General features: G+C 37.0%; 1 protein-coding gene across 1 annotated transcript in view; it reads left to right on the top strand.

Annotated features, from left to right (window-relative positions):
* SUGCT (succinyl-CoA:glutarate-CoA transferase) overlaps window positions 1-27,748 on the top strand; it is a 327,084-nt gene that overhangs the window by 250,616 nt on the left and 48,720 nt on the right. The window contains exon 13 of the mRNA XM_072329171.1: window positions 22,640-22,703. Coding sequence (XP_072185272.1) covers window positions 22,640-22,703 — 64 coding nt within the window. The remainder of the gene's footprint in view (window positions 1-22,639; window positions 22,704-27,748) is intronic.

Raw genomic sequence — 27,748 nt, 5'->3', positions numbered from 1 at the left:
GAGTGACTTGAAGAGTTCAAATGAATAGTTAATTCACTAGGCAATAGTATTTTTTGACTGGACCACAATATTGTGTACAGTGTATCTTTGCAGCTATTTAGAATGTGAGAGCTTTTTTGATCCTTCATCTCAAAGTAAGATTTTGAGACCAAATTCTTTCATACTTTATCAGAAGATGAATATCAATATTTAGTTTCCAATTGAAATTAATACTTCATTTGTCTCCAGTCTTTATTCTTTTAATGTTTTGTCTTGAACAATGGGTTGAAAAATCAAATACTTGCAGGATATAATTCCTGAAATACTCCTTTACTTCTAAAAGACTCCAAGAACTCTATGATACCTTATTATTTAAAACAACAACAACAAAAAACCACAAAAACCCCCAACATTTTAACTGATTTTAAAATTATTGTTCTGCAAATACAAACTAAGTTTCAATTGCACATGTGAACGGTGTAACTAATTTATGATCCCAGGAGCACTGTGCACTGGTAAATTGCTTATGTTCTTAGAAGTGTTTCAAGTACTAGGTCTTGGCTTTTGTGTCCACTTAGAATGACAACAGGGGTTTTATGCCTATACAATGCCTGGATAAGCATACTCCAATATTTCTCCCAGAACAATGGTGTGAAATATCATTTATCGTTACTGTTTGTAACAATTAAGAGCTTAATTGAGTGGGGAAAAAAAAAAAAAAAAAAAAAAAAAAAGATCAGGGGAGAACTGTAAATCTTGACTCTGGATGTTCCTGTGTGTTCATGTATTCATCTTTTATGCATTCCAGTGGTGCTTATGCAAGACTGAGCTTGCTGAAATTGGAAAAGTTCTTGAAGGTCTAAAAAGAGGAAAGAAAAGGAAACACCTTGATGAGTCAGGTAGCTTTCGGAAAGGGTCAGTGTAAACAAAGCTGTTTTGAGCCCCCAACTAAAATAATGAAACCATTTGAAAACTGAGAAAACTAAATTCAAATGAGTGTAAGAAGTGTTTTCTACTTTTCTTATCTCTTACATTAATACCATCAGAATTCACATTTTTTCTGTAGACTGAGAATTGTAGTACAGTATATGAATATTCAGGTAAAGAATAATTGCAGCTGATGAGATCAACATCCTGCCAAAGATTTGTTCAAGTCTGTAGCTGAAAGCATGAGACATGGGAAAGAAACAATATCTTCCACTGCTTAGAAACTCAATTTCTTCTTTAAAGCTGTTTCTCTGCCTTTGAAAGGAAAAGCTTCTGAATTCCTGAAGTAAGACGCATCTTAAACCATATGCACCACTTTCCGTGCTGACAGAATTTAGTTAAAGCTCATTATGTAAAAAGGTGCTATAAGGAAACTTTATAGAGTGAACGTTCTTTATTAACTGGAAGCTAAGGTTCAGCCAGTTTCCATTTAATCCTCCAATATTGCCTGCAGCAGTCAAGTAAATTTCATAACAGACTCCCTCCCCCAAATGAAAACCATGTGCCTGCTTCATTTGCTACTCCTTTCCCAGTCCCCCCACTCAAATCTCTCCTCAGTGTTATAAAGACCTTTGCAAGAATTCACAGAATTGAAATAAGATAATTGTCTCTTATTAGTTACTTGGCATTAACACAAGTTCCATCCTGAATTATATAAAGGACTATGGAAAGTGTTAAAAAGCATTGGTATACATTCTGTCATTACAGATCTTCAAAAATTGCATTAGGATTTCTTTTCTCCATAGAGAAATTAGTTTAAGGACTGGAGCAAATATGCAAAGTGGTATGATTTGCTAATAGTCGTTTTCGTTTTGTACCGGACAAGAAGAGAAGTCTTGATTTGGGGCTTTTTCTACTAGAATACTTAATGCCAACATTTTTAGAATAGTGTGTTCATTGCATATTGTCCAAATAATTGCAGGTTTTCTCTAACTTATATCATCAGAGACTTCTCTGAGAGGAAAATGTCTCTGGAACAACCATGGAGTTATTTCAATACCTTAGCATGCTAATACATAAAACTAACTACCAGCAGAATTTAGCAAGCAGGAGTCATGGGGACATCTGCTCTTCCACTAGATTCTTGCTCTGTCCCTCAGCATGTGCCACCACTGGCTACTGACCTCATAATTTCAGTGCTGCAGAATGACGCAGATATTTTATTTATCCCCCAGATTGTCTAGGGAACAGCCAGTATTTTTCTTAGAGTGATGGCTCTATTAATCCATTTTCAAGGCTTAAATGCAACTTTAAAATACTTTGTATGTATTACTGCATATCTGAACCACCACATACAAGTAAAAATATTCAAGAGAATATTCTCAAGAAATTTTTAAATGCATTCCAGAAACAATTTGATGTCTGCTTTTCCCAGGAAAGCCATGCTAGGACCCATTAATCATCAACTATATTTAAGCAAGATGGAGTTGAACCAGTTAGATTGCCACCACATCCTGATGAGAAAACAACTCTCATGTTTATTTTTTAAATATGACCAGACTTGAAACAGAGGCTGAGGCTCCACTGAAAAGTTTAATTATAGACTTATGGCATAAGGACCCTAATGCTCTATCTACTGCCACATCTGTAGTGATAGTTAAGAGTAAGATTATTCTGTTATGATCAAGTAAAAAGTATTCTTGCTCTGAGATTTCATTGCAGAGAAGCAGAAGACAGTGTAGCAAGGCATCTGGGACTCTTGAGTGATATTCAAAGATGAAAAGAAATGTTAAAAATAGATCAGATTCAGAAAGGTCCATTCAGTGTCACTGTAAATGGAGGTCAAAACTGGTATGAAATAAAGCTTGGAGAACTTGGTTAATTTTTTAACTGAACTCATTTTCTTTAATAAATGTGAATAATGTTATTGAATTTTTGAGATTTAGATTTGGATTGTTTATCTTGATAACCCTATTAATGTAATTTTCACAGCTAATTTCTGGACTTCTATCTTTACATATGTTAGAACAGTTAATCCTTGTGGTGATTTTAGGGAGCATTTTTTAACATGTATATGTACAAAGTTAAAGAGAGAACTAACAGATCTCTGTTGTCATTTGATCACAACTGTCAAATTTCAACATATGGTTTTCATGTTCTCAAATTAATTTAGAAATCTTGCCATTAGCAAAATGAGGAAAATGCACAAAATATGTCTCAGTACTGTGCAGTAATATGAGGTTGATGAACTTGTTGAGGGCTTTTTTTGTTTTTCAAAATAGGGTGGTTTTTCTGGATCATAATTCATCAAAAGTGTACTATTTCTTAAATCTGAAAAGTAAAATTCTATCATTTTTACTGGTATGAAAGAGAGACATTTTGACATTACTTTTTTTTTTTTTTTTTTTTTTTTTTTTTTCTTTTTCCAGAAATTTACTATGAGAATCACAGGCCTAAGATTCTTGCAGGGTTTCTGTGTTCTTTGTTTGTGGTCTCAAATGATTTTGTAGTTGCACATATTTTTTTTAGATGAAATACATGTTTTAAAGTCCCAAACATACATGTTATTTTAATTGGAATCTGAAAGAACTGTTAATACCAGTTTCCAGCTTTGACATTGTGCCAACAGACAAGTGTGGGTACTTCAGGAAAAATTTTCAGGCAGCTAACTTTCGTTACAGAATTGTACTAGTCTTAACATTGCTCACCTAGCACTAGAGAGAAAAATATTCTTCAAGCCTAAAGGTTGTGTATTGTCGGACACTTAGAATTTTTACCTAAATAGATGAATGATAATGCACAAAATGTATTTAGTACTACAGTTTTTCAAGAGATAACTGTGAATGTCCATCTGGAATTAATCATGAACAGGCTAAAATACAAAACCTAACTGAACAGCAGAAACCCAACGTGTTTCAGTTTTGCTGAGCCCCAATTACATCATTTCAAGCAGAATTTGTTACCTTAAAAGCTAATCAACATGCAGTCCTAGATTACATTTCTGCTTCTCCAGGTCCCTAGTTGCATGCTTTACCGCCTTGTGAATTTATTTGTAACTAAATATAGTAAATCTTTAAGCAACTGTGGGTGCATTTACTTTAAATTTTAGAGGCTTTGATGAAAATATTCATTTATTATGCTTTGGTTCACATTGTGGAGCAGCCTTAGAAAGGACAGCTTAGATTCCTACCTCATTTGCTTTTTGCCCATAATAAACTGCAATCAAAATTAGTCACCTAGAGTTTACTAATGAAGCAAAAAGTAAATAGAAACTGAACATCGTGTAGCTCTATATGTGTATCAGTTACAGAAGAAACTTATTTTATGGAACATTTTTTATGATTTTGGGGTACCATGTTTCTTAAAGCCGAAACTGTTCCAGCTTAACATGGTTTACCTTCATGAAGTTAAGTAAAGCCTCTATTGTCTTGAATAGCTGAGCAATTATAATGATAAAAAAGTAAGCACCAGACTTAGAGCAGTTCTGCTGTCTTTGATGTTGTCTTCTGGAGTAATGTGTTTATGAAAAACAAATAAGTAAGCTATCTCCATGAGCTCTACTAGAAAAAAATCCAGATTTGTTCTGGACGTGGAGTGTGTATCTCTTTTCTCTTGGGGTATGTGTTGATTAAGGGAGAATGCACTCATGTCCTAACTGTTGACTGCCTTTATGCAGGGACTCTTGACTAAAGAGTTTGTTTATGCTGAAAGAAGAAAGGGATTAAACAACAATGTGAGCTGTCCTGTTGTACCTATACACTTAGGACTCATTCAGGCAACATTTTTTGAATGCATAACTGCTTTTTCCTTCAACCCATTGCATACGGGCTTGCTTACTTTTCAACATTTCTTTCAAGCTCTGAATTTTGTTGACCTCACTTAAGGAAAACAGTGGGAGTAAAAAAGCAACTTAAAAAACCTGAGTAAACAGGTATACCCAACAGCTGTTTGTAACACATAGTAACAAACCCTCTAACGTTATATACTCTGTTGTATCGAAGGTACAGGTATATATTAGTCATAGAATCTTTGGAGTTGGAAGGAATTCTTAAAGGTCATCTCATCCAACTCCCCCTGCAATAAACAGGGACAGGTTGGGTTTGTTGACTGCACCCCACAGCTTGGTGTCGTCCACAGACTTGTTGAGGTTCACACTGTTGATATCACTGACAAAGATGTTACAGAGTGTATTAAGGAGATACAAGGAAAAAATACTTTCTCTACAAAGGATCATGTAAAGTACACTTAAACGACATTTAACAGCCTAATTGTACAATTTTGTTTTTAACACTCCAAACATTACTTTTCCTTTTAGTGTGAAACACCAAACATTTCTTTATGTCAAAATTTCCTAACTGATGTCTTGAACATTAGGTGATAAATCAGATAACAAGAATAATTTCAAAATGCAATAGTAAGATCAGATCAATCTTAATAATAGCTTGAGTTCATTCACTTCATTCACCTGCCCAACTGTAATCAATTTTACAGTTATGTTCTTCAACTGCCTTTTTTTTTTTTTTTTTTGTCTAGAGAGTATAGCAGATACCTATACTGATATTTCATTGGGTGATGTACACAAAGTTCTTAAAATCCTGTAATATCTCAAGTTGGAAGGGACACTGAGTTGAACTCCAACTTCCTTTGTTCTATATGGAAATTCTAAGGAGTAGAGGAGGTTTATTGGTCCAAAAGTAGATCTGAGGGAAGAATCCTTTTGAAGGACTGTAGATTATTAGAAGCATTTCTCATATGTAGAAAATATATACAGTGCAATTTTCTGTTGGCATTTTAATCAGAAGGCCCAAATCATGAACTTTTGATGCATCAATCTTAATCCAGGTAGGGTTTTGTGCTTCTTCTTAACCCAGGTATGATCTAGTTTCGCAAAACTAGGGCAGGTTTCAATTAGATGTCAGGGGGAAGTTCTCAGAGAGAATGATAAGGTGCTGGAAGAGACTGCCCAGAGAGGTTGTGGATGCCCCATCCCTAGAGGTGTTCAAGACCAGGCTGGATGAAGCCCTGGGTAACCTGGTCTAGTGCCAGATCTGGAGGTTGATGGCCCTGCCTGTGGCAGGGAGGTTGGAACTTGATAATCTTTGAGGTTCCTTCCAACCCAAGCCTATTCTATGATTCTATGATTATATGAAACAGCTGGAAACAAACAATATCTTTATATATATATACATATATATATATATATTATTTTATGTCACCTCTGTACATTTTATATGGATTGATTCTCCTTCACTCTGCTTGCTTGCTTAAATAGCGCTAGTTAGAGTCAAAGGTCTTATACAAAGAGAGCATTCATAGTAATGCATGTGGATTGATATAGGAGATTTGTTCTAGCAAACATTAACTGCTATGCAGCTTGCAACAAATAAATGCAAAAGTGAAATATTGCTAATTGACGGCATTATGAAGGTCCAGAAATGTTTCAGTATGAATATGTGTATAAATTGCAATTCCAATTTAAATGTTTGAAAAAAAAGACTTTTCTGCCATGAGACATTTATATCATAAATTTTGCTCTTAACACCATAAAATCCTAGTACTGACATTGTACAATAGGTGCTGCTACTGAGGTTAAAAGCCCTCATGACAAAAGTTAGAAGTTAGATGTAGCTTCGTACATATGAAGACTTCTTTTAAAGTAATGCCTCCTATTTTATTATGTTGGTTCCAGAGGTGAATGCACCCTCAGGAAGTTCGCAGACGACACTAAGCTGGGAGGGAGTGTTGATCTGCCTGAGGGGAGAAGGGCACTACAGAGAGACCTAGATAGATTTGATCGATGGGCCAAGGTGAATGGAGTGAGTTTCAATAGGGCCAAGTGTCGGGCATTTTGGTCACAACAACCCCAGGCAACCCTACAGGCTTGAGGAAGTGTGGCTGGAAAACTTCCAGACGGAAAGGGACCTTGGTGTGCTGATGGACAGTTGGCTGAATATGAGCCAGCAGTGTGCCCAGGTGGCCAAGAGGGCCAATGGCATCCTGAGTGAGAAGAGACCTGCCCCACTCTTACTGTAAGAACCTTTCAGGTACTGGAAGAGGGCGATAAGGTCTCCCCTCGGCCTCCTTTTCCCCAGACTAAACAGCCCCAGCTTCCTTAGCCTCTCCTCGCAGGGCTGATTCTCCAAGCCCTTCACGAGCCTTGTTGCCCTTCTCTGGACCTGCTCCAGTACTTTCATATCTTTCTTGTGCTGAGGTACCCAAAACTGGACACAGTACTCGAGGTGACACCTCACCAATGTCGAGTACAGGGGCAGGATGACTTCCTTAGTCCTGCTCACCACACCATTCTTGATAGACGCCAGGATGCCGTTGGCCTTCTTGGCCACCTGGGCACACTCTTGGCTCTTGTTCAGCCATGCATCAATCAGTACCCCCGGGTCCATTTCCTCCACACAGTCCTCCAGCCACTCCGCTCCGAGCCTATAGCGCTGCCTGGGGTTGTTGTGGCCGAAGTGCAGGACTCAGCATTTGGTCTTGTTGAACCTCATCCCATTGGCTTCAGTCCAGCTCTCCAGCCTGTCTAGATCCCTCTGTAGGGCCTCTCTGCCCCCAGACATGTGACAGGATGAGAGGAAATGGCCTCAAGTTGCGCCAGGGCAAGTTTAGGTTTGATATTAGGAAGAACTTCTTTACAGAAAGGATAATTAGGTACTGAAATAGGCTCCCCAGGGAGGTGGTGGAATCGCCATTCCTGGATGTGTTTAAGAGCCGTTTGGATGTGGTACTCAGGGATATGATTTAGTGGAGGGTTTTTAGAGATAGGGTACTGGTTAGGCTGCAGTTGGATTTGATGATCTTCAAGGTCTTTTCCAACCTGGGTAATTCTATGATTCTATGATTCTATGTTGGTGATATGGCATTAGAGGCTGAACCTTACTGCCAGTATCCCAGATGGCAGCACAGGGGCAGTCTGACAAAATGGTGTCTGACATGGAAGTACATATGAAGCAAAATTGCATTTTGATATGGAAACATCAAAAAAATTTATAATATAGCTGGTGACACTACTGTAGGCTATTTTATTTGTCTGTACATTAGGGTTCAAAACTCGTATTTCTGTTATGTTTCACAAGCTTTGGATATGAATTGTTATTGTTACGGTTAATGGCAGAGGGTCATTAACCTCAAAGCAAGGAAAGTCTGGGAACATTTCACAGTCCATAGAAAGTGTTTTCTTTAAAAGCCTGTATTGCTTTTTTCACAGTTTCATCAACATAATTCAAATACTAATTGCTTTTATGAAGGTATGTTCTCGCAGATTACCTAGTGCACATTAGTGACTAAATAGCTGTGTAATATAGTACTTTCAACACTTTTTTTCTTTTCTTTCTTTCTTTCTTTCTTTTTTTAAAAAAAAAACAAAACAAAACAAAAAAACAAAACAAACAAAAAAAACCAAACAACCAAAACAAGGATTGTTTATGAAAGAAGTTGCCTCTTTCATTTGTACACTCATTGGTCTGAAATACCTTGTTGGCCTTTGAATCCATTTACCCTACTGCAACTTGAAAAGAAATTTTATGGTTGGGAAATAAAACACGTGAAACTAAAAGTTAGTAGTGGAAAAGTGGATAAAGACAGGTAAGTATTGAACTGCTAGAAAGGAGTGGAAGATACTGATAGAAAATGGGAAGTTATTTTCCGCTGAAGTATACTTCCATATATTCATTCTGCAGGTAGTACTCTTAAATGTCATCTCCTTGATATGTACAGCTAGGAGTTTTCTGTCTTCAAGGCTTTTGTTACAGAGGCTAGCACTAACAAGAGTGCAAATTGTGGGATAGTTGCTGGTGATGAAAGTTTCTTTAATAGCCCAGTACATAAGGCACTGAGAAAACACCACTTTAACTGAACAGCCCAAACAGTGCTTACCTACATAGTCTGCTCTCGTTTCTTGACTGTACACTTCTGACTTGCATCAAAATGATATAGTTTGAGTCGAAATCACCGTTCCCTTTCTGAATAGCTACAAAGATCCATGCAAGGGTATGAAGGAATAAATCGCTGATGAGGAGAATTGTGAGGAATCTGCCTGCAGCAGGTTGAGGATCTGTAGGGAGATGATTCCATCTGGATGTACTTACAGTGCTAAGCAGGTGCCAGTGTTAAGTGGCATTCCTTTGTGAATGAGCAAGTTCTGCAGTTCTGGGAAGTGGTAAGTACTCTGAGCTGACAGACAAGTTCTAACTAAACAATGAATGATGTATACATAAACCGCAACACTTACATGGCAGGTGAAAGATGGATGGAGTACTTAAAAAGAAGGCTCTCAGGAACTCAGTATGGTGTGCAAGATTGGTAAACGTATACTGATTGTGTACTTTGTACTGGGAGAAAGAGGTGAGGCCCACAAGGACCATCAGAAACCAAGTGATATATTAGCATGATGGTACAGTGCTATTCATGGTTCCTTTGCTTAGTATTAGCCCAACAGTAAGCTTGTACTTGAGGCTTCCTGACTGCTGAAATTTCTTTTCTTCCTATAAATGTATTCTTACTGTAACGTGCATGCCTATTGAAGAAAACACGTATGAAACGTGCATGCCTATTGAAGAAAACATGTATGATTTTTATATTAGAAGTATATGAGAAGTGTTCTTGATACTTGGTATTGTTAAAGAGTGCACATTTCAAAATAACAGTCCTTCTGTGTGTTGGAGAAGCACCCCAGTACATTTTAATCCAAGGCTGCAACTGCATGTGACTTATTCTTCCTATACCACATGGCAAATAGTGGTACTTCTGAAAAACTTCAGTTATACAAAGCCCCACAGAAGCTGTCAGAATTTTCTCTTCATCATTTCCAGCTCCATAGGAAAGACTGGGTATAATCTGTAAATGTTATGAACATACGAAATATCTATGGGGTTAGTATGAAAACAATTGAAGTGGAAGGGTTTATCATATTTCTTCCCCAACAGTCTCCCACTTGTGGTATGCATTGCTTGAAGGCCCGACAGTCCAGCCATCCTAGCTTGTTACCAAAGTACACTTACTTACATTTATTTGCATTTACAAGTAATTTTCCACAAAGTAAAATATCTGGAAACTTATTTAATTGTTGTTTTATATGAAAACTGAGTTAAAAAAGAAGAAATATAATATAATATAATATGATATGATATGATATGATATGATATGATATAATATAATATAATATAATATAATATAATATAATATAATATAATATAATATAATATAATATAATATAATATAATATAATATAATATAATATAATATAATAAAATGAAGGTCTTTTACCTTATATTCTTTACACCAAAACAGTGTAACCATGAACAATTCAGGACATTTATCTTATCTTCTTTTTTGCAATTACTTGAATAAATAAATAAATAAATAAATAAATAAATAAATAAATAAGTCTTGTACATGCTTTTTGTGTAAAACAGTAAAATTAAAAAATAGCATTTAAATGATGAGTATAATATTTGTAATAAGCTGAAGTAGGAAAAAAATATAGAAAACCAGTGATTTTTAACACCACTGCTTGCAGTAAATTACTGGTAATTCTGACTGAACAAAGCAAAAAAGTCGACTGTTTCAGTAATAAAATCTATCTGTTTCCATAGCACCTTCCAGGTGACCAGTGTGGAGTTAACAGTGTTATACATTAAAGGAAAGATGCAGCTGGAGACAGGCTTTTTTGATCCCACAGCCAGTGCTTTGAATACAGCCACAGTGCATCTTGCTATCAAAATGAGTCAGGTCTCATATCTCAATAATGATACAGCCAACCATCTTTGCTTAAGCATTTACATGTTTAAACCCACCAAAAATATGTTATTACTATCACATTTCAGTTCTTAGTGGAAAAAAAATCTGAATATAACCTAAATTATAAATCCTTGTTCTCTTAGTCTCCCTGCTATTCGTTATAAATATTAATTATGCAGTACATTAGCTTCTAAACCCTTCTAAAATGCTTCTCCACAAGAGTTAAAAGCATGATTGTTTACAGGAGTTTGGTCTTCTGTTAGAATAGAAGCACTTTCTTTTGTTCTCATTGCTTTCCAGTGCATCTGATGAAAACATTTGAGATTTATATCAGACATATTTAGCAGCTGTCTCACATTTACCTAGACTGTGAGTTATAAATTGAATTCTATACTTTTTCTCACAAATAAGTATGTGTTTGATGATTAGACAGTGGCAAAGGTGTTTCCGCTCTGTCACAAACAACTTTTATTGTTTAATATTTTTGGATTATTTAATGTCTCTTTCTTTTGTGCATTAGTATATTGTGGCTAATTTAGCAGCAAGAACTTTTAATTTTGTTTTGCAGCTTTAAGTTCCAAGGGAAACAAAATATTAGTATGGGATCTTTACTCTTAATATCAATTGCATATTACTTCAGTTACTGAATGTGAAAGATAATGTAAAAAAATTGAATTGCTAAAAAGATTAATCTTTTGGTTCTTGTAGGCTATAAAAACAAGTTGCTGAGTAGAGTCTCAAATAGGAAGATGGTGAGGCCAGGACGTGATGAACAGACTTTCATAAGAAGTCTGAGAGGAGCTCACTGTGATAGATGTATTCCGTGCCAGTAAAATAAACTACTAAAAGATGTCTAGAAACTTATCTGCAAAACCCGGTGAAGTCTTTTTATGCTCATTTCTGAAATGCTTTTATGTTAATGTGCAGGTTTCATAGTTTAAGAATGTTTTCAGTATTGCAGCTAAAGGATGAGAAGTAGGATTTTCATTGAGATATTTACACAGAGGAGGAAAAACCTTTGTGGATGACATTGTCTTGAACTGCAGTAAAAATAGATTGCTGCTGTAGGAAATTAATGAGTGTGGCTTATCATACAGGAGTTGAGGAAAAGTTGACAAATGAGGGCTCAGACTGTTTAAAGACATCTGTTAATGATGTCAGTCATACAAAAGGTGTAAGGGACAAGAATGAAATGTACAGCAAAAGTGAAGGAGGGTCAGCTGAGATATTCTGGAAAGCTAATAGAGTGACAAACTTTAGAGTTAAATAAAAAACGATGTGGCCAACTCCCCGCTTCCCTGAATGCATACAAAACCTATACATATCTGTATACCAACATAAGATGTGTAAAGGAAAAAATAGGTGACCTGAAATTCTTGGCAAAGAAAGAGGATCTTGACATAGTAGCCATTACAAAAGAATGTTGGAATGACAAAATCAATAGGAGAGTGTAATACCTGACTATAAACTAACAGGAAGGACAGATTAGGTCATAGAGCTGAGGGAGCAGTATTAGTTCTATACTATTGAGCCTTCTGATCAGGAAACGGATATTGAGTCCAAAATGTTGAAGTAGATCAAAGAATCAACTAAGCCTAATGAGGTAGTAATAATGGGTGACTTCAACTACCTTCAGCTGGTTGAATGTCACAATGGGATAAAGCATAAGGGAAGCAATTTCTCATCACTCTGACTGACAGCCTTTTAGGAACATTCCATTCCAGAGGATGCAAACTCAGAGGCAAGTCTTGACTTGAGTAACATACAGGAATGCAGGTAAGAAATTCTGAGGAATTATACCAAAGAAGATTTTTTCTTATTTAAGTCATGGTCACTGTAAAACTTAAGTTTTATATGAAGGGCCAATAGTTAGAAATAGGTTTGTAGAACCACCGATAGACTGGAGGATGTGAAAATTCTCAGGGCATGAGATGAACTGAGAAGAGACACAGCAGCCAACAGAGTAGAGAATTATTTGAACATGGTTACGGAGATCAGAATTTCTCTGGATCGATTATCTTCAGGAATCAGAAACCCTCCTTTAGGGATGTCTATCTTCACACCACATAAGGGAAAAAAAAAAAAAAAAAAAAAAAAAGGGGGAAAGTTCACCAGAGCTAAGACAGAATAAGACAGTGGCCTAGCAGAAAGCAGATATGGAGTATGAGGACTTTCCAGTGAACAACAAAACTGTGGTTTTCTGTTGTATTCCTTTGGTATCACTGATGTGGTGCTAGGTGGGTATAGAACTATGACATGCTAACAGAGTCTAATTTGTCAGAATAAGAGAACCAGGAGTGAAGCTGTAAAATTAATGACAAACAATAAGCACCAACAGTAAAAATAGATCTCGCTTATTCAACATTTTCCAAAGAGTGCTGGTATTGTTTGAAGTAAATACTATTCCAGGTTAAAATTGTGAGATGCTTCAAGGATGTAGACAGGGGAAGGATGATAGATGTCATCTACCTGGACTTCTGCAAAGTCTTTGAAATGGTGCCTCACCATATCCTTCTCTCTAAATTGGAGACATATTGATTTGAAGGATAGGCTGTTCTGTGGATTAAGAATTGGTTGGCTGGTCAGAGCCAAAGGATTGTGATCAACAGTTCTATGTCTAGGTTGAGGCCAGTCGCAAATGGTATTTCCCAAGGATGAGGCTTGGTACCGGTGCTCTTCATCATCTTTATCAGTGACGTAGGCAATGGAATTGTTTGCTCCCTCAACAATGACCCCAAGTTGAGTGGTGCAATACTTTGGAGGGAAGGGAAGCCATCCAAAGGGACCTGGACAGGCTGGAGAAGTGGGCCCATGAAAACCTAATGAGGTTCAATAAGGCCAAGTGCAAGGTGTTGCAGTTGGGCCAAAGCAATCCCAGGTATTTATACAGACTCAGGGAAGACCTCCTTGAGAGCAGCCCTGTGGAGAAGGGCTTGGGGGTCCTGGTGGACAAGAAGCTGGACATGAGCCAGCAGTGTGTGCTTGCAGCCTGGAAGGCCGACTGTGTTCTGGGCTGCATTAAAAAAGGGGTGGCCAGCAGGGAGAGGAAGGTGACTGTCCCCTTCTACTCAGCTATTGTGAGGCCCCATCTGCAGTACTCTTTCCAGGCCTTGGGCCCCCAGTACAGGAAGTTCTTGGAGCTCTTGGAGTGGGTCCAGAGGAGGGCCACTAAGATGATCAGAAGGCTGGAGCACTTCTCCTATGAAGAAAGGTTGAGGGAACTGGGCTTGTTCAGCTTGGAGAAAAGAAGGCTCTGGGGAGACCTCATTGTGGCCTTCCAATATTTGAAGGGAGTGCATAAACAGGGTGGGAGGTATGACAGTTTATGAGGGTGGAGAGTGACAGGACAAGGCAGAATGGTTTTAAACTAGGACAGGGGAGGTTTAAGTTAGACATTAGGAGGAAGTTTTTCACACAGAGGGTGCTGATGCATTGGAACAAAATGCTTGAGGAGGTTGTGGATGCCCCATCCCTGGAGGCATTCAAGGATGTGGCTCTGGGCAGCCTGGTCTAGTGGCTGGCAACCCTGCACATAGCAGGGTGTCACGGGGCAAACCACAACAGTGCAAGGGAAGCACATGGTTTTCTCCACAGTGAGCTGAGATGGCCAGAGGCCGAGAGCGTCTGCGGTGTTGTCTGGACTCCCACCCCACTTCCTCTCCCCACAAAATCCTCTGGGGATGTCCCCCCATTCCCCCGCCCTCTCTGGGAACCCAAAATGCCCCAAAAGTCAGTAACACAGAACCAGAACATTAACTCTTTAACTGCTGCTGTTCTGCATGATGTTCTGATGTGGAATACCTACAACAAAAATAACAAAACCACAACACAGGGGGATTGAAACTAGATTATCTTTGAGGTCCTTTTCAACCCAGGCCGTTCTATGATTCTGTGTGATGTCGATATAAGTAAAAGAGAGAGGTGTCTTGCCAGTGCAATACTTACATGTGAACTACATGCTAGAAGCTGTGTTTGGAAGCAGAATAACAAAATAATTTGGGATATAAGAGGACTTTCTTTTGCAACATGTCTTGAAAATACTGGGACTGTTGCATTGAAAAAAAAAAAAAAAAAGGAGGATGGACTACCATTCTAATAATACCAAGTGGAACCAGACATTGGATATGGATACATTTAATACCCTTTTCAAATTACAAATGGGTGAAAATCTTTTTATTTGGAAGGAAGTTTTCAGGATGTGTGATGTGATTCCAATATGATATTCTGTTCACAACATGCTCTCTTCTTTAGAGGGTGATTATGGCCATGGCACTATGTTCAGCATGTACAGAAAAAACAGCCTTATTATTTTCTTGTGGTTTGGAGGCACGAGTAGTAATTGCATTTACCAATATACCAATAGCCAGCTTTTTTTTTTTTTTTTTTTTTTTTTTGAGGTTACAAAAATACAGAGAAGATGGTTACATCATTTCCTTTGTGGCCCTGGAAATCCTTTCCACTTAAGATAAAGCTGTGAAAGAGTAGTGTCTGCACAAATGCATTGCCTTACATTAGCTAGAAATTTTTAAACTATTTTATGTTTGTGACCAGTAATATATTTGATACATTCCTGATTCCAGCATCTCCAGTTTGGAATTTAGAAGCTAATTGCATCTTAGGTAATAATTGAGATGGATTTGAAACCTTGCTGGTAGTTAAAAGTGAGACTAAGTTGACATACGTCTTTGGTTACATACATATTACGTCTGAAATGGACTCATGATATGAAGATATTGAGAGATTCAGGCTGGACATTAGGAAATATTATTTCTCAGAAAGGGTAGTCAGGCACTGGAATAGACTGCCAGGGAGGTAGTGGAGTCACCGACCCTGGGGGTGTTCAAGGAGTGATTGGATGTTGTGTTGAGGGACATGGTTTAGTGGGAGCTATTGGTAATAGGTGGATGGTTGGACTGGATGATCTTTTAGGTCTTTTCCAACATTGGTGATTCTGTGATTCTGTGATTCTATGAAGTTAACCTTATGACAACTACCATAATTTGCCAAATATTTAGTAGGTGGCCAAATCACCAATGTCAAAAAAAGACAGAAACTATTTCTGTTTCTCTACTACTTTCCTCTGTGCTTCTACCTTAGCAATACAACAGTGTTCTACTTTTTCTCTGCAATACAGCCATTTGTTTTGAGGGATGAGAGGAAGATAACTGCTGGAAGGAATGGCCTCAAGATTTGCAAGGAGACATTCAAGTTGGACATTAGGAAAAAATTCTTCTCTGATACTGTAGCCAGGCACTGGAATGAACTGCCCAGGGAGGTGGTGGGGTCATTGTCCCTGGATGTGGTGAAGAAACATTTAGATGTTGTACTGAGGGATTTGGATTAGTGAAAACTATTGGTGATAGGCAAGCAGTTGACTGGATGATCTAAGATGATCTTCCAACCTCGATGATTCAATGATTCTACCATTCTATGATTCTGCCCTTCACTACTTTATGTGCTACATGAACAAGTAAATAATGAGTTTCAACTTACAAGCAATCAAAAATGAAGCCTCTATTTGAATCTCGATTTTCCAGCTTTCAGGTCTTTGACATGAAGATGAAATTTAAAAATGTATATATTTTATTTTTATGCCATTTATGTTTATTTTGAAATTCCTTTTATTCTCATTTTCTGTCATATATCAATTCTCTTTTAAGTGAGGCTCAGAAGAGGCTCAAATACTGCAACATAAATAGTAATATTGAATTGAGAATGCCCAATTGTAACATAAATATTAATGTAGAGAAGTAGTGTCATTTGAATAATTGTTTTTGAGCAAAGTGAGAGTATGAGAAATAACTTCAGTTAATATTTAATTTTTAATTTTCCTTGTGAAAGCAGATGGCTAAGGGACTTTAACTCAGGTAGAAAAATGTTAACCAGTTCTTAACTTATGGTTAATAACAACACTGGGGAAATGAGCAAAATTAATCATTAAAGCTATTACATCTGAATTACACTGAGCTTTATAGCAGCTGGTATAAGTGTCCTCTGTAGTTGTTCTCACAACAAGTTAAGAGGAAATAATGAAACAATTGAGAATATACATGATGAAATGTATTAAATTACCCTTGGTTTACTTTACACGAGTAAAATATTAAGATCTTTCTTTAAAAGATTCTATAAGGACTTCCTTGCATATTAGGAGAATAATATTAAAGTAATTTTAAATTAAATTTTTTATTCTCTGAGGTTAAAAGACAATCATATGAATTGTTCTATTTGCTGAGGTTGGAAAAGACCTTCAAGATCATCAAGTCCAACTGAATCCTAGCCATACTACCCTAACAACCCTCTGCTATATCATTTCCCTGAGCACCTCATCCAAATATTTTTTAAACACATCCAGAGATGTGTTTAAATGTCAACATGATGTCAACCACCTCCATGGGGGGCCTATTCCAGAGCTTAACAGCCCTTTCTGCAAAGAAGTTTTTCCTGATATCCAACTTAAACTTAACCTGGTGCAACTTGATGCCATTTCCCTCGTCCTATCACCTATCACCAGTCAGAAGACCAGCCTCGCTCTCTCTGTAAGCATCTTTCAGTTGTTGGAAGAGAGCAGTAAGGTCTCCCCTCAGCCTTCTTTTCCCCAGACTAAACAGCCCCTGTTCCTTTAGTCTCTCCTCATAGGGCATATTCTCCAAGCCCTTCTTTGGACCTGCTCCAGCACCTCAGTGTCCTTTCTGTACTGAGGTGCCCAAAACTGAACACAATACTCAAGGTGAGGCCTCACCAGTATTGAGTACAGGGGCAGGATTACTTCCCTAGTCCTGCTCACCACACCATTTCTGATACAAGCCAGGATGCCACTGGCCTTCTTGGCCACCTGGACACACTGCTGGCTCACATTCAGCCAGCTGTCCACCCAGTATGAGAGGCTTTGCCTTAGTATCAGGAGGAAAGGCAAGAGCATTTATTTACAAAAAATAAAAAATAAAAAATAAAAAAAAATTCCTACATGGAATGTCACAGACAACAGTGTTACACTACTAATGCTGCCATTAAGCAAAGATTAAAAAATGATGATGTCAGGCTTTCTTTTCATGATCCTACTTTAAACTACAGGATGACTGTATTTTGAATAAAATGAAATGTCATGAAAAGGTTATTGCTGAAAGACAGACTACTTCTGATTTTCTTACAATGATCTCATTATAGTCAGTGTAAAATGCCACCCAAACATTAATTTGATTCACAAAAACTCAAGTGGTAATAGGTATTATAGTAATAAAATATTTCTAGCATGGAAAGTAACCATAAACAGGAAAACTTGAACTTTTTTGAGTCCTGAGTTAGTTGCTAGAGAATATGTGTATTCTTAAACAAAGATCAATGCTTCTAAGCTCAGCCTTTAGTTTGCAGTATGAAGATGCTAGTATGCACCTTGGATGAATATTGATTTCTAGTTCATGTGTGTGTTTCACGTTGCATTCAAATCACAAATAATTCATAACATGCATAAAGGAATCCTATAGAAGTTGCAGAGAAAGGAAGCCAAACATTCAATACTGTTTGTTTAAGGGCTTAACTGGAAAGATTAGTTAGGTTTTCCAATTCTTTCATTTGGAAAAAGAATTCTGAATGTCTCACTTAACTGTCTAGCAGAATTAATGTTGTGGTGCATTGCCTAATAATTAGACCAGTGAGTAGATTTTTTTCCACCAGCTTTTTGTTGTTGTTGTTGTTGTTGAAAATATCTGTATTTTTAAATGTCATCTAAATAGTCTCATTCCACCAGCTCAGAAAAAACTGACCTGACCTTCTGACACCACCTGTTCAGGAATGGGAATTTCTTCAGCATGCTATTGTACACAGATAAAGGTTCACAAAATCTGACCTGGAAAGAATGGTTAAAAGGATTAGTTTTGTTTGGTCTAGGAAAGAACAGACTGGGATTGCAATCTTCCAGTATGTGAAAGAATACTGTAAAGCTGCTAGTGGTTTGTTTTCTGTATCCAGTTGAGATGACAAAATGAAAATTGTGTGAAATAAAAATATTTAGATTATGTAAGAGGAGAACATTTTCTAATGCTAAGAATAGGAGAATATGGTAGAAACTATATTAGAAAACTGTTGTCGTATTAATTGGAAATTTTCAAGAATACTGTCTTTATTACACCAGTCAGTAGTAGTTGGGGTTGCTAATGCTGTTCACTCTAAAAGGTGAATAAGTAGATAAATTAGGTAATGAATATCCAGACTTTTGGCTTGCCTGGGCTGCACTGAGTGAAGGAATTATCTTGAGCTGCATATAAAATATGTTGGTTGCTCCAAATGTAATGCCTCATCTTTGTTTCCATGGAAACTACAGTAGCCACAAAGACCATGATAACGCTCTTCAGTAGAGCAAATTCTCAGCCACTAAGTCCTTTTTCAGCACAGTCACCACCATTAACCATGCATCTCTGAGTGCCGGTTGCATGTCTGAGTACCCTCATAGTGACAGTCTTTTTCCGCTGAATAACTGGAAGTTGTCCTTGCTGCCAAGTGGGCCTGCTGCTTCTAATCCTCCCACCACTGTATACCTGTTAGAAAAGTCAAGTTTCATCTTCTGTGCTCCCAGTAGGCAACTATAGTCAACACTCAGATCCTTCCTGAGCCTTTTCAGAGCTAAGCAAAGCCAGTTCCCTCACACTGCCCTGGCCTTCCCCAGCCCTGAGGCACTGGAATGGACCCATAGGCTTAAATATGAAATATAAAACTGAAATAGTTGGAGGAAATAGGTTACCAGCTATATTCTGTATATTAATAGCCATTTGGAACAGTTCTTCAGAGATATGTATCCTACTGCATATGTGAAATCTTGATTCCTTATACAGCTGTTAGCTGATTTTTCTTAATAAAAGTGCTTTGATCCTGCTCTTATACTACTAATTAAGTAATAATGCTACCAGCTAAAACAGGTTTTGTTTATCTGAATATTTCATCTTCAGAGACACAGAATTCATTTAAGAAATTTTACATCATCGCTTTGGGTAGAAAAAAAAAAAAAAAAAAACAGATCAGTAATTCACATATTTTCCTTTTAAGTATATTTTAACAGACAATAGCAGGATTCTGAAAGAATGTCTTTCTCAGTTTTAAAGATGTGGATTTCAGCAGGAAATTCAGCAGGATTCTGAGTAACACTAGCAAGTTGCTAATATGTAGGTTGTGTGTCTGTACCTGCATGGCCATACTTTTATGAAATGATGGGAATAAAGGAAAGGTTCATCCAGAATCTGTGGGATTTCAACCTTTATACTCTTTGTTTCATAGAACATACTGCAAAAAAAGTGTTTGAACTCTTTATTAATGCCAGCTAATAACAGTAGCTTAACAGAAAACTAAAACTATGTAAGAAATACAGGATCAGACTCCTAGGGCCTCTTCTTCCCTCAAAATGTTTGTGCTCTGGGAAAGGATTAAGTAGTTCTAGAACAGTAGTATAATGTAATCAATGTACTTAGGCATGATATAAACATATAAGGATTATAACATGCTTCATTCTCTTGTTGCATGATCTCTTTTTAAAGAATTAGGTACAATCTGATTTCAGGCAATTCACTGTGTCTTTTTCCTAACTGATACCTATTACAATGTCCAACAGCATTTGCGCTGGAGAGGAAAAATAAAATATAATGAAAAGAACAAGCAAACAAAAAACACTCATGGGTATAGACAGAGCTTTGATGGGCTAAGAAATCTGCTGAAAACCTTTGTGTTACAATGGATGCCAAGCTAAACAGGAGCTGGCATCATGCTCTCCTCATGAATAAGGCAGACCATATACTTGGCTTCTTGGCTCTAGTGAGTCTGCTCCTGGATTTCTGTGTCCAGTTTTGGGGCCTCCCATTTCAGAATGGCTTCTGAGAAACTTGTGTGGATCCAGAGGAGAGTTTCCAGGATAGCAGCACTTGGGGAGAGAGAGGGAGCTGGGCTGGTTTAGTTGAGCACAGGGGACACTTGGGGAAACTTTCATAGCATCCATAGCTGCTAATAGGAAGTTAATCAACAGAGATGCACAGTAGTATAAAACGATATAGACCAAGGCAGCAGCCTCAAAAAAAGATTTGGTTGCTTGAAACTGGATTTTAGGAAATGTGTTTTACTGGGAATATGGCACAGCATGGGAGCCTGCTACTTGGATGTAGTGAAATCTCCATCCATGCAGGATTTCATGATATGTTCAGAGAAAGCTGCTGCTGTCCTGATTGTTTGTTGGCAGTAGGTACATGTAAAGCATGAGGCTGGAGTAGGTATTGCCCAGAGGTCCCTTCCAACCGGATTATCCGCTGTCCTGTGTCAGTCATTGATGTTTCTGATGAAATTCAAGGCTGAGAATTCCTCATCGCTATACACACAAAGCTTTGCAAAGCCAATTAAAAGCTTGTTTGAAGTGTTTAACTCATGAGTGTCCAACCTTCGGTCTTTCCTAGGCCACACTGAGTAAAGAGAAACTGTCTTGGGCTGCATATAAAATACATAGGTCCCTCCATAAGTTTTGTCTGCTATTTTTACCATATAAACTACAATAGATACAAAGAGCAAAATAACACTCTTTGATTAAGCAAATTCCCATCTACAAAACACTATTTTTCAGTATTCTCTCTACCATTAGCTGTGCATTTTTACCAGTGATGAACAAGAGCTTGGATGCTGCACTCATAAATCTGCACCATTGGAGATGACCCACTGTCACCAGTACCGAAATGTACAACCTACCACCTCACTGTGCTCACATCCAGTGTTTGGTCTCCATAAAAGTTCAGCAAGAGTAGATGAATGCCTGTTTGTTCTTTTATTTGTTCTTTTTTTTTTTTTTTTTTTTTTTTTTTCCCATGGAGGAATTTGATGACATGCTATTGCTTCATACACACTTCCATGTCAGACGTGGTTTTGTCAGACTGCCCCTCTGCTGCCATTTGTCATATGGCAGCAATACATAACAAAATATTGGCAGAAAGGTTTTACTTCTGGTATACCACCAACATCTGCCTCTGATATCTTAGGTCAACATAATAAAACAAGAATCACTATTTTCAAAGCAGCCCTTATATGTAATATAGTTGATGTATACAAGAAACAAAACATTTTATTTTTAAAAATTATAAAACTAGTTGGCTAATGGGAGGGTTATCTCTATGGGACACTAATATAAAAAACAAATACCAATTATGTGATTAAGTTAACAGTGTTAGAAGGATGTTGGAGTAATAAGTGAGAAAACAAAAAAGACTGCTTATTGACTTCAGAGGTGGAATTCCATTATATAGTAAAAATTCTGTTACAAATTACTTTTTCTCAGTTATTTGAGAGTTTTTATGTACCTTTGTTTTCTGGTTCAGTTTAATAACATAGAATTGGAAACTGTGATGAATAATCATCCCATGCAGATAGAGGGCTATGTTATACCTACTAGACAGAACAGAAGTAACATCAGATTTATGATGCCTTTCCCTACTGGGGTAAGAACTACTGGGAACTACTGGGACAGCACTGTGTAGTGTGATCTATCATGAGCTCAAAGATAACACAACAACAGCAAAGAAAACTAGAGAGCATCAGCTCTGCATAGACTTGCAATGCATATGGCAGTGCAAAAGTGAAAATGGGTGAAGGCTTCAATTATCTATGTTGCTACCAATTATTTTTCTGTGGTGGAAAGTGTGATGTGCTTTCAGCTCAATTGCTTGTGTTTGATGTTGGGTACAGGAGCTTGAAGATATGTTAGACATATCAAGTCCTACTGATGTATTTATTGACATGCATAAATAGAGAACAACGTCAAACACCAGGGCTTTCATTTTATTAATCATGCAGATTACATGAACTATATCTCCCTGGATTTTTTATGTTCTCTAAAATAACATGGAAATATATGTATGCTTTTTGCTCTTGAGTTTAGGAACTAGTTTTTTGTTTGTTTGTTTGTTTGTTAGTTTGTTTTATATATAAACACATGTCTATATACATTTTATTTGTTTTTTAATAGGTGCTGCATAATGGCCTTGTAATGGAAATGGATCACCCAATAGCTGGGAGAATAGCCGTTCCAGGTTAGATGTTTAATTCTTTTTTCTAAATGGAGCTTGAAATTAAATGTTACATGACATCCTGAATAGTTCTGGAACTCAGCTGAGGACATGACACATCTTCACATTTCACTCAAGTGAACAAAAGTTTAAACAGGAAGACATTTGTGCTCATATTCATTCCAGTAGCAGAAAAAATTGGTTAAAATGTGTGTCAGAATAGCTTCTGGTTTTCATCGGCCAGTTGTCATAAAATTTGAACATGGATTTGATAATATTTGCGAACTCCCACTGCTAGAAATATTACTGCTAAATCGTCTACATGAATATGTGTATCTGGTTTTGATTTAGGGCTATTTTGCAAGTTACACAGACGTCTTTTAGGGACATTTCTGTTGTTAAAAATGAAGAAGGAAGAAAAGGGAAGTTCATGCCACAGGTTTCATCACAGTGTTTTGTTTAATGAAATTAGACATAAAGCTCTGCAATGATGAAGTCTTAAATAGCTATTTTGAATTTCCAAAGAATAAAAGTAGAATATGAATATCTTTTTAAAGTGGATCAGCACTTGGAGCTAGCTTAGCTTTACTTCCATTGGAGTTAGTTGTGAAATGAGGTAAGGTTCATCAGTGGCTGTTATGAAAATCCTCATCCAGATCCTTGAGGTTGGCTCTGTTTTGATGACTGAGCTTTATCTGACAATCTACTAACTCTTTGGTCAACTTTTCCTAATTTTCTATTTTCTACATCCCAAGACACATTAAGAGTTGTTTTCTTCCTCATTTAGAGCACCGTGACATTTTTATTTTTTATAACATATTCTCCTTACATTGTGGCTTTCTGAGCCAAATTCCATCCAGTTGTCATCAATTTCAGTTGACTTGAGCACACATAATGGTAAGAATAGTTTGACCCATAAAATTTATCTTAATTTGCACATCCTGGAATCACACAGGGATGCAGAAAGAATTATTTGAATGAAATCATTCCCACATAAGATCATATTTTCTGCCTGAATAGAGGGGGTATTTTGTGTGTATGTATGTGTGCACTTTGTATTTGTCCTTTATCACAGTTTGCACTCCACATTTGATCCCACTAGGTTTGGAAATGTGTTTGACTGTATTCAGAAGTGCATCTCTAATTTAAATGAGCGTATGTGGAATTAGTAATCCCTTTGTTTCAGTTTCTAACAGAAATGTAATCCTGGTTTATTTATTTGAAATGGAAAGAGTAACAAGGGTTTTGAGTTAATTCTCTTAAGGAAGTGGGCAAAAAAGCCTCACAGATGGTAGAGAAAGTGTGTAAGGTTTTCATGTTGCATACATTGTGTAATCTATCTTAGAGAAAGCAAATACTCCTTAAGGGGATAGGTTTAACTGCAAGAAGAGGGAGGAGATGAAAGGAATGTTCTAATGTCTGTCAGCAGCGATAGAGAATATTGGCGAGAGTGAATTTTTACATAGATAAGCCATAGTATTTCTCAAATCCTTAGTTATTTTTTATTTTATTAAAACTCAAACCGGTGACACTGCACTAAACTAAAATAAATCATCTTAATCTCCAATGATTTGCCATTTAGATGGGATTCTATGAAGAGTTTGTTGTATTGAAGCAGATGGCTGAAATGATGATTGCGTATTTGAGCAGGAAAAGGATAAATCCATCCTTTTATGGCATAGAAGGATAAGGAGAGGAAAGATAAAGGACACTCATTCAGTATGAGCAGAGTGGACCGATTGGTATGACCAGAATTACAGAGAGTTACTCTGTCTCAAAACTAGATTGCACAAGGAGTCTATTTGCTGTTGAAGGTAGGTAATGGAATCAATGATATATCTGAAGACAATTACAAGAAAAAGTGTGTCATCAAGACCTCCAGCAGACAAACTGTTTCTTGATGCCTATTTAAGTCAGAAACAACTTTTTCTTTGATGCAATTATATTTAAATATTGGCTAAAAGGTAGCTAAACTAAGCTATTAGTTTCTGTTTCAGGATTGCTTAATGAAGATATTAATATGAACATTGGAACTGAGTACAGTAAAAGTATCCCTCCTTAAAGAGACTTGAGAGACTCTGACCCCAAAATGAAGTGGGTGACAGTTATTTCTTAACCATGTAAGCCAGATTTTAATATATATTAATTGTACTGGATATCACTCTTGAAGCTCTTGACAGAAGTCAGACTTGAGCTGACAAGGAAAGTTGCACGTGCACTGACATACACTTAGTAAATGAGCACATGCTGGCACACTTCAGCTCTGAATGTTGTGACAGACCTCTGTCTCTAGCATATTGGTTTAGACTAGTTCTTCTTCAGGTACTTCCTGGCTTTACATCTTTGAATCCTCACGTGTAGATGCTGCATTTGTTGAAATACTGAGGGGTTTTGCCATTTACTTTAATACAGGCTTTGTTTCTAACACTGGAATTCACTGATTCATAATCCCTTTTTTGCTTGAATGTATTTTGAGTACTCCTCATGTGGTTACTGAACTTGATTCTTTTAACACCTATTCAATGATTTCCCTCTTCCTTTTCTTAGCATGATCTGCATGATGATGATTAGCACATTCTAAGGTACTGGCTAGCTGATGGAACTGGAATGATAGAAGTTGCATTATAAAAAAAAAATTCTATTCATTCCCTTTTAAAAACGTGTATTGATGATAAAAGAGATACAGGCCTAGTCATTCGATATGTTTTACTCTTAGTATTCACTGAAAAATGTCTTTAGGGTATTGATTCTCATATTCCTTTAACAGTTTATTGATGCAACATTGTTCAAGAACTAAGTTACTGAATACAGATGCATATTTTTTGTCACACAGTGTATTGTCATATACCATTTATACAGTATATGCAATACTGTGAGAAATCCTTGCTTGAATTCCAGAGGCCTGGCACTGTACAACACTCACTGTTCTTTGAGGAACTGATACATCCAACTGTAGGATTATACTGATGAGACTCTTCTAGCACTCTGAGGTCATCTAAGCTCTGAAGGCAACCAAAGCTTCACTACCCCTAGGATGGTGAGCGGCTGGAGCACTTGACTAGAGAAAATGAGGAATGAGCTGTTCTGACCTTGGTAGAAGGTTGAGTCTGCACAGCAGCTCGCAGGGAGCTGATGGAAGAAATGGAAGAGGAGTGCTAGGATCTTCACAACAGTGCATGCTGGGAGAATAAGGCAATGAATGCTCAGACTGTATGTCAGAAAACTGGTTTTCGCCATGAAGACATGCAGACAGTTGAGCATGTTGACTAGAGAGATTGTATAGGCTCTGCCCTTGGAGATTTTCAAGGAACTTTATTTAGCCTTAAGCAACCTTACACCTGAGTTAGGTTTGTGTAGGAGGTTAAACTGGAGATTTTTTGAGGTCCTTTCAAACTTGGATTATGCTCTTAATCTGTAACTACCCTCAGTATTTCCTCATTCAGTTCTGCTGGATGTAGCCGTTTCCATAGAGGTTTGGAGGAGAAACATAGCTTTAAGAAAATCGGAGATGTAGTATACATTAAGTACTTTTGAGAGCAAAAATAATGATATAAGAAAATGTTTCGTAGAGTATCATATTGCAGATGATTCTGGATGGCACAGTGACGGTACAGCTGAGAAATTTTAAGAAGCTTCAGCATCAGGATTAACCTTAAACTCCTTTGCCAAGGAGTAATGGACATTTCCAAAGCATAGTAGCCAGTGAGTGTCCAGGAGCCACTGAGTAATTTATTCTGAGTTGCCATGTGGAGTGTAATGGACACCAACCCAAACAGATTTTGTAGAAAAATTAATGGATGCAGTATAGTCTTGCCCAAACTTTCTTCATTATAATATATGGTATCTGGTTTAAGAAAATGGAATAATAATATTATCTTCTCTTGTGTCTAACTATGACTTTTAGAAATTGTCGGTTGTTTTTTATTGTCAAAAGGTGCTTTTTTTTTTTTAATAATATAACTTAAAAAAAAAAAAAAAAAAAAAAAAAGCATTCAACGGTAAAAAAAAAAAAAAAAAAAAAAAAAGGAACTTCATAGAATTTACTTTATTAACTATTAGGAAAGTTTGTGAAAGGAACTTTACTTCTGATCCCTTCTAGGCCCTAGTGAACTGGTGATTTGGATATAAGCCCGCACTTTGGAATCATCTCTCATCAAACAGGAAATAACATAACTGTAGAAATTGTGTAAAACACCATTTCCAGACAAAACAGCTATTCTTAGTTTTGATAGTGTTCATATTCTATGTTCTCCTTATCCCCATTTCCTGAGTTCCTGTTCTTTAGCCCATAATCTGCATCAAGGATGTCTTCCTTGTTCTGAAAGGGCAATTTTATACCTGGCTTTGTGATTTCCTTCTTTGTTCTTGAGATAATGTGTCTGAATCAGCTTCGGTTAGGAAAAACAGCACAGGATTCCTCCTTGGCATAGCTTTCTTGGACTTAATTCAGGTAATCCATATTAATTAATCAACCAACTCAGGAGAACTGTACCTTTTTCCAGTCTTCTCCTGTCACTGTACATTACAAATATACTATTGAAACAGGAAAGACATCTTTTTTCAGAGAAAGGCTTTTCCTGTTGTACGATTCATTAAACTGTGTCATGGTTCCATGGAGACTAATTGCCATCAATCTCTTAGAAGAAATTTTTTAAGGAATAAGACTAGGAAACAAGGAATCTTACAGGGTGTCCTTATATAATGCTACAGATTTTTTCCCTAAACTTATGGAAATAATTTATTACTCTTTGTATCTCACCTTATTAATCATTTGCAGTTTTTCAGATCATAATTAATAGCTTGAAATGCTTTGAGGTCTCAGGAAATGAAGTCTGTGTAAAAATGCAGTCTATTTATGTGTACATATTTATGCTTACTTTCTCAGTGTAGAAAATAGCTAGTTAAAAAGTTATTAACAGTGGCATTTCTGTATGTTTGCTCAGTAGATGTGCCTGTTAATATACATACTATATTTTTATATAGATACAGAGGGAAGCCTCGGTAGGGCTTAACTACATGACAGAAAAGTGACTTCTGTATGGGAGAAGTTTTCAGGAAATTAAGGAAGT

Source organism: Excalfactoria chinensis, chromosome 2 (assembly GCF_039878825.1).
Source record: "Excalfactoria chinensis isolate bCotChi1 chromosome 2, bCotChi1.hap2, whole genome shotgun sequence".
Lineage (NCBI taxonomy): Eukaryota > Metazoa > Chordata > Aves > Galliformes > Phasianidae > Excalfactoria > Excalfactoria chinensis.
Note: the sequence above shows the minus strand (reverse complement) of the source record. Positions and strands in the feature narration are given on the sequence as shown.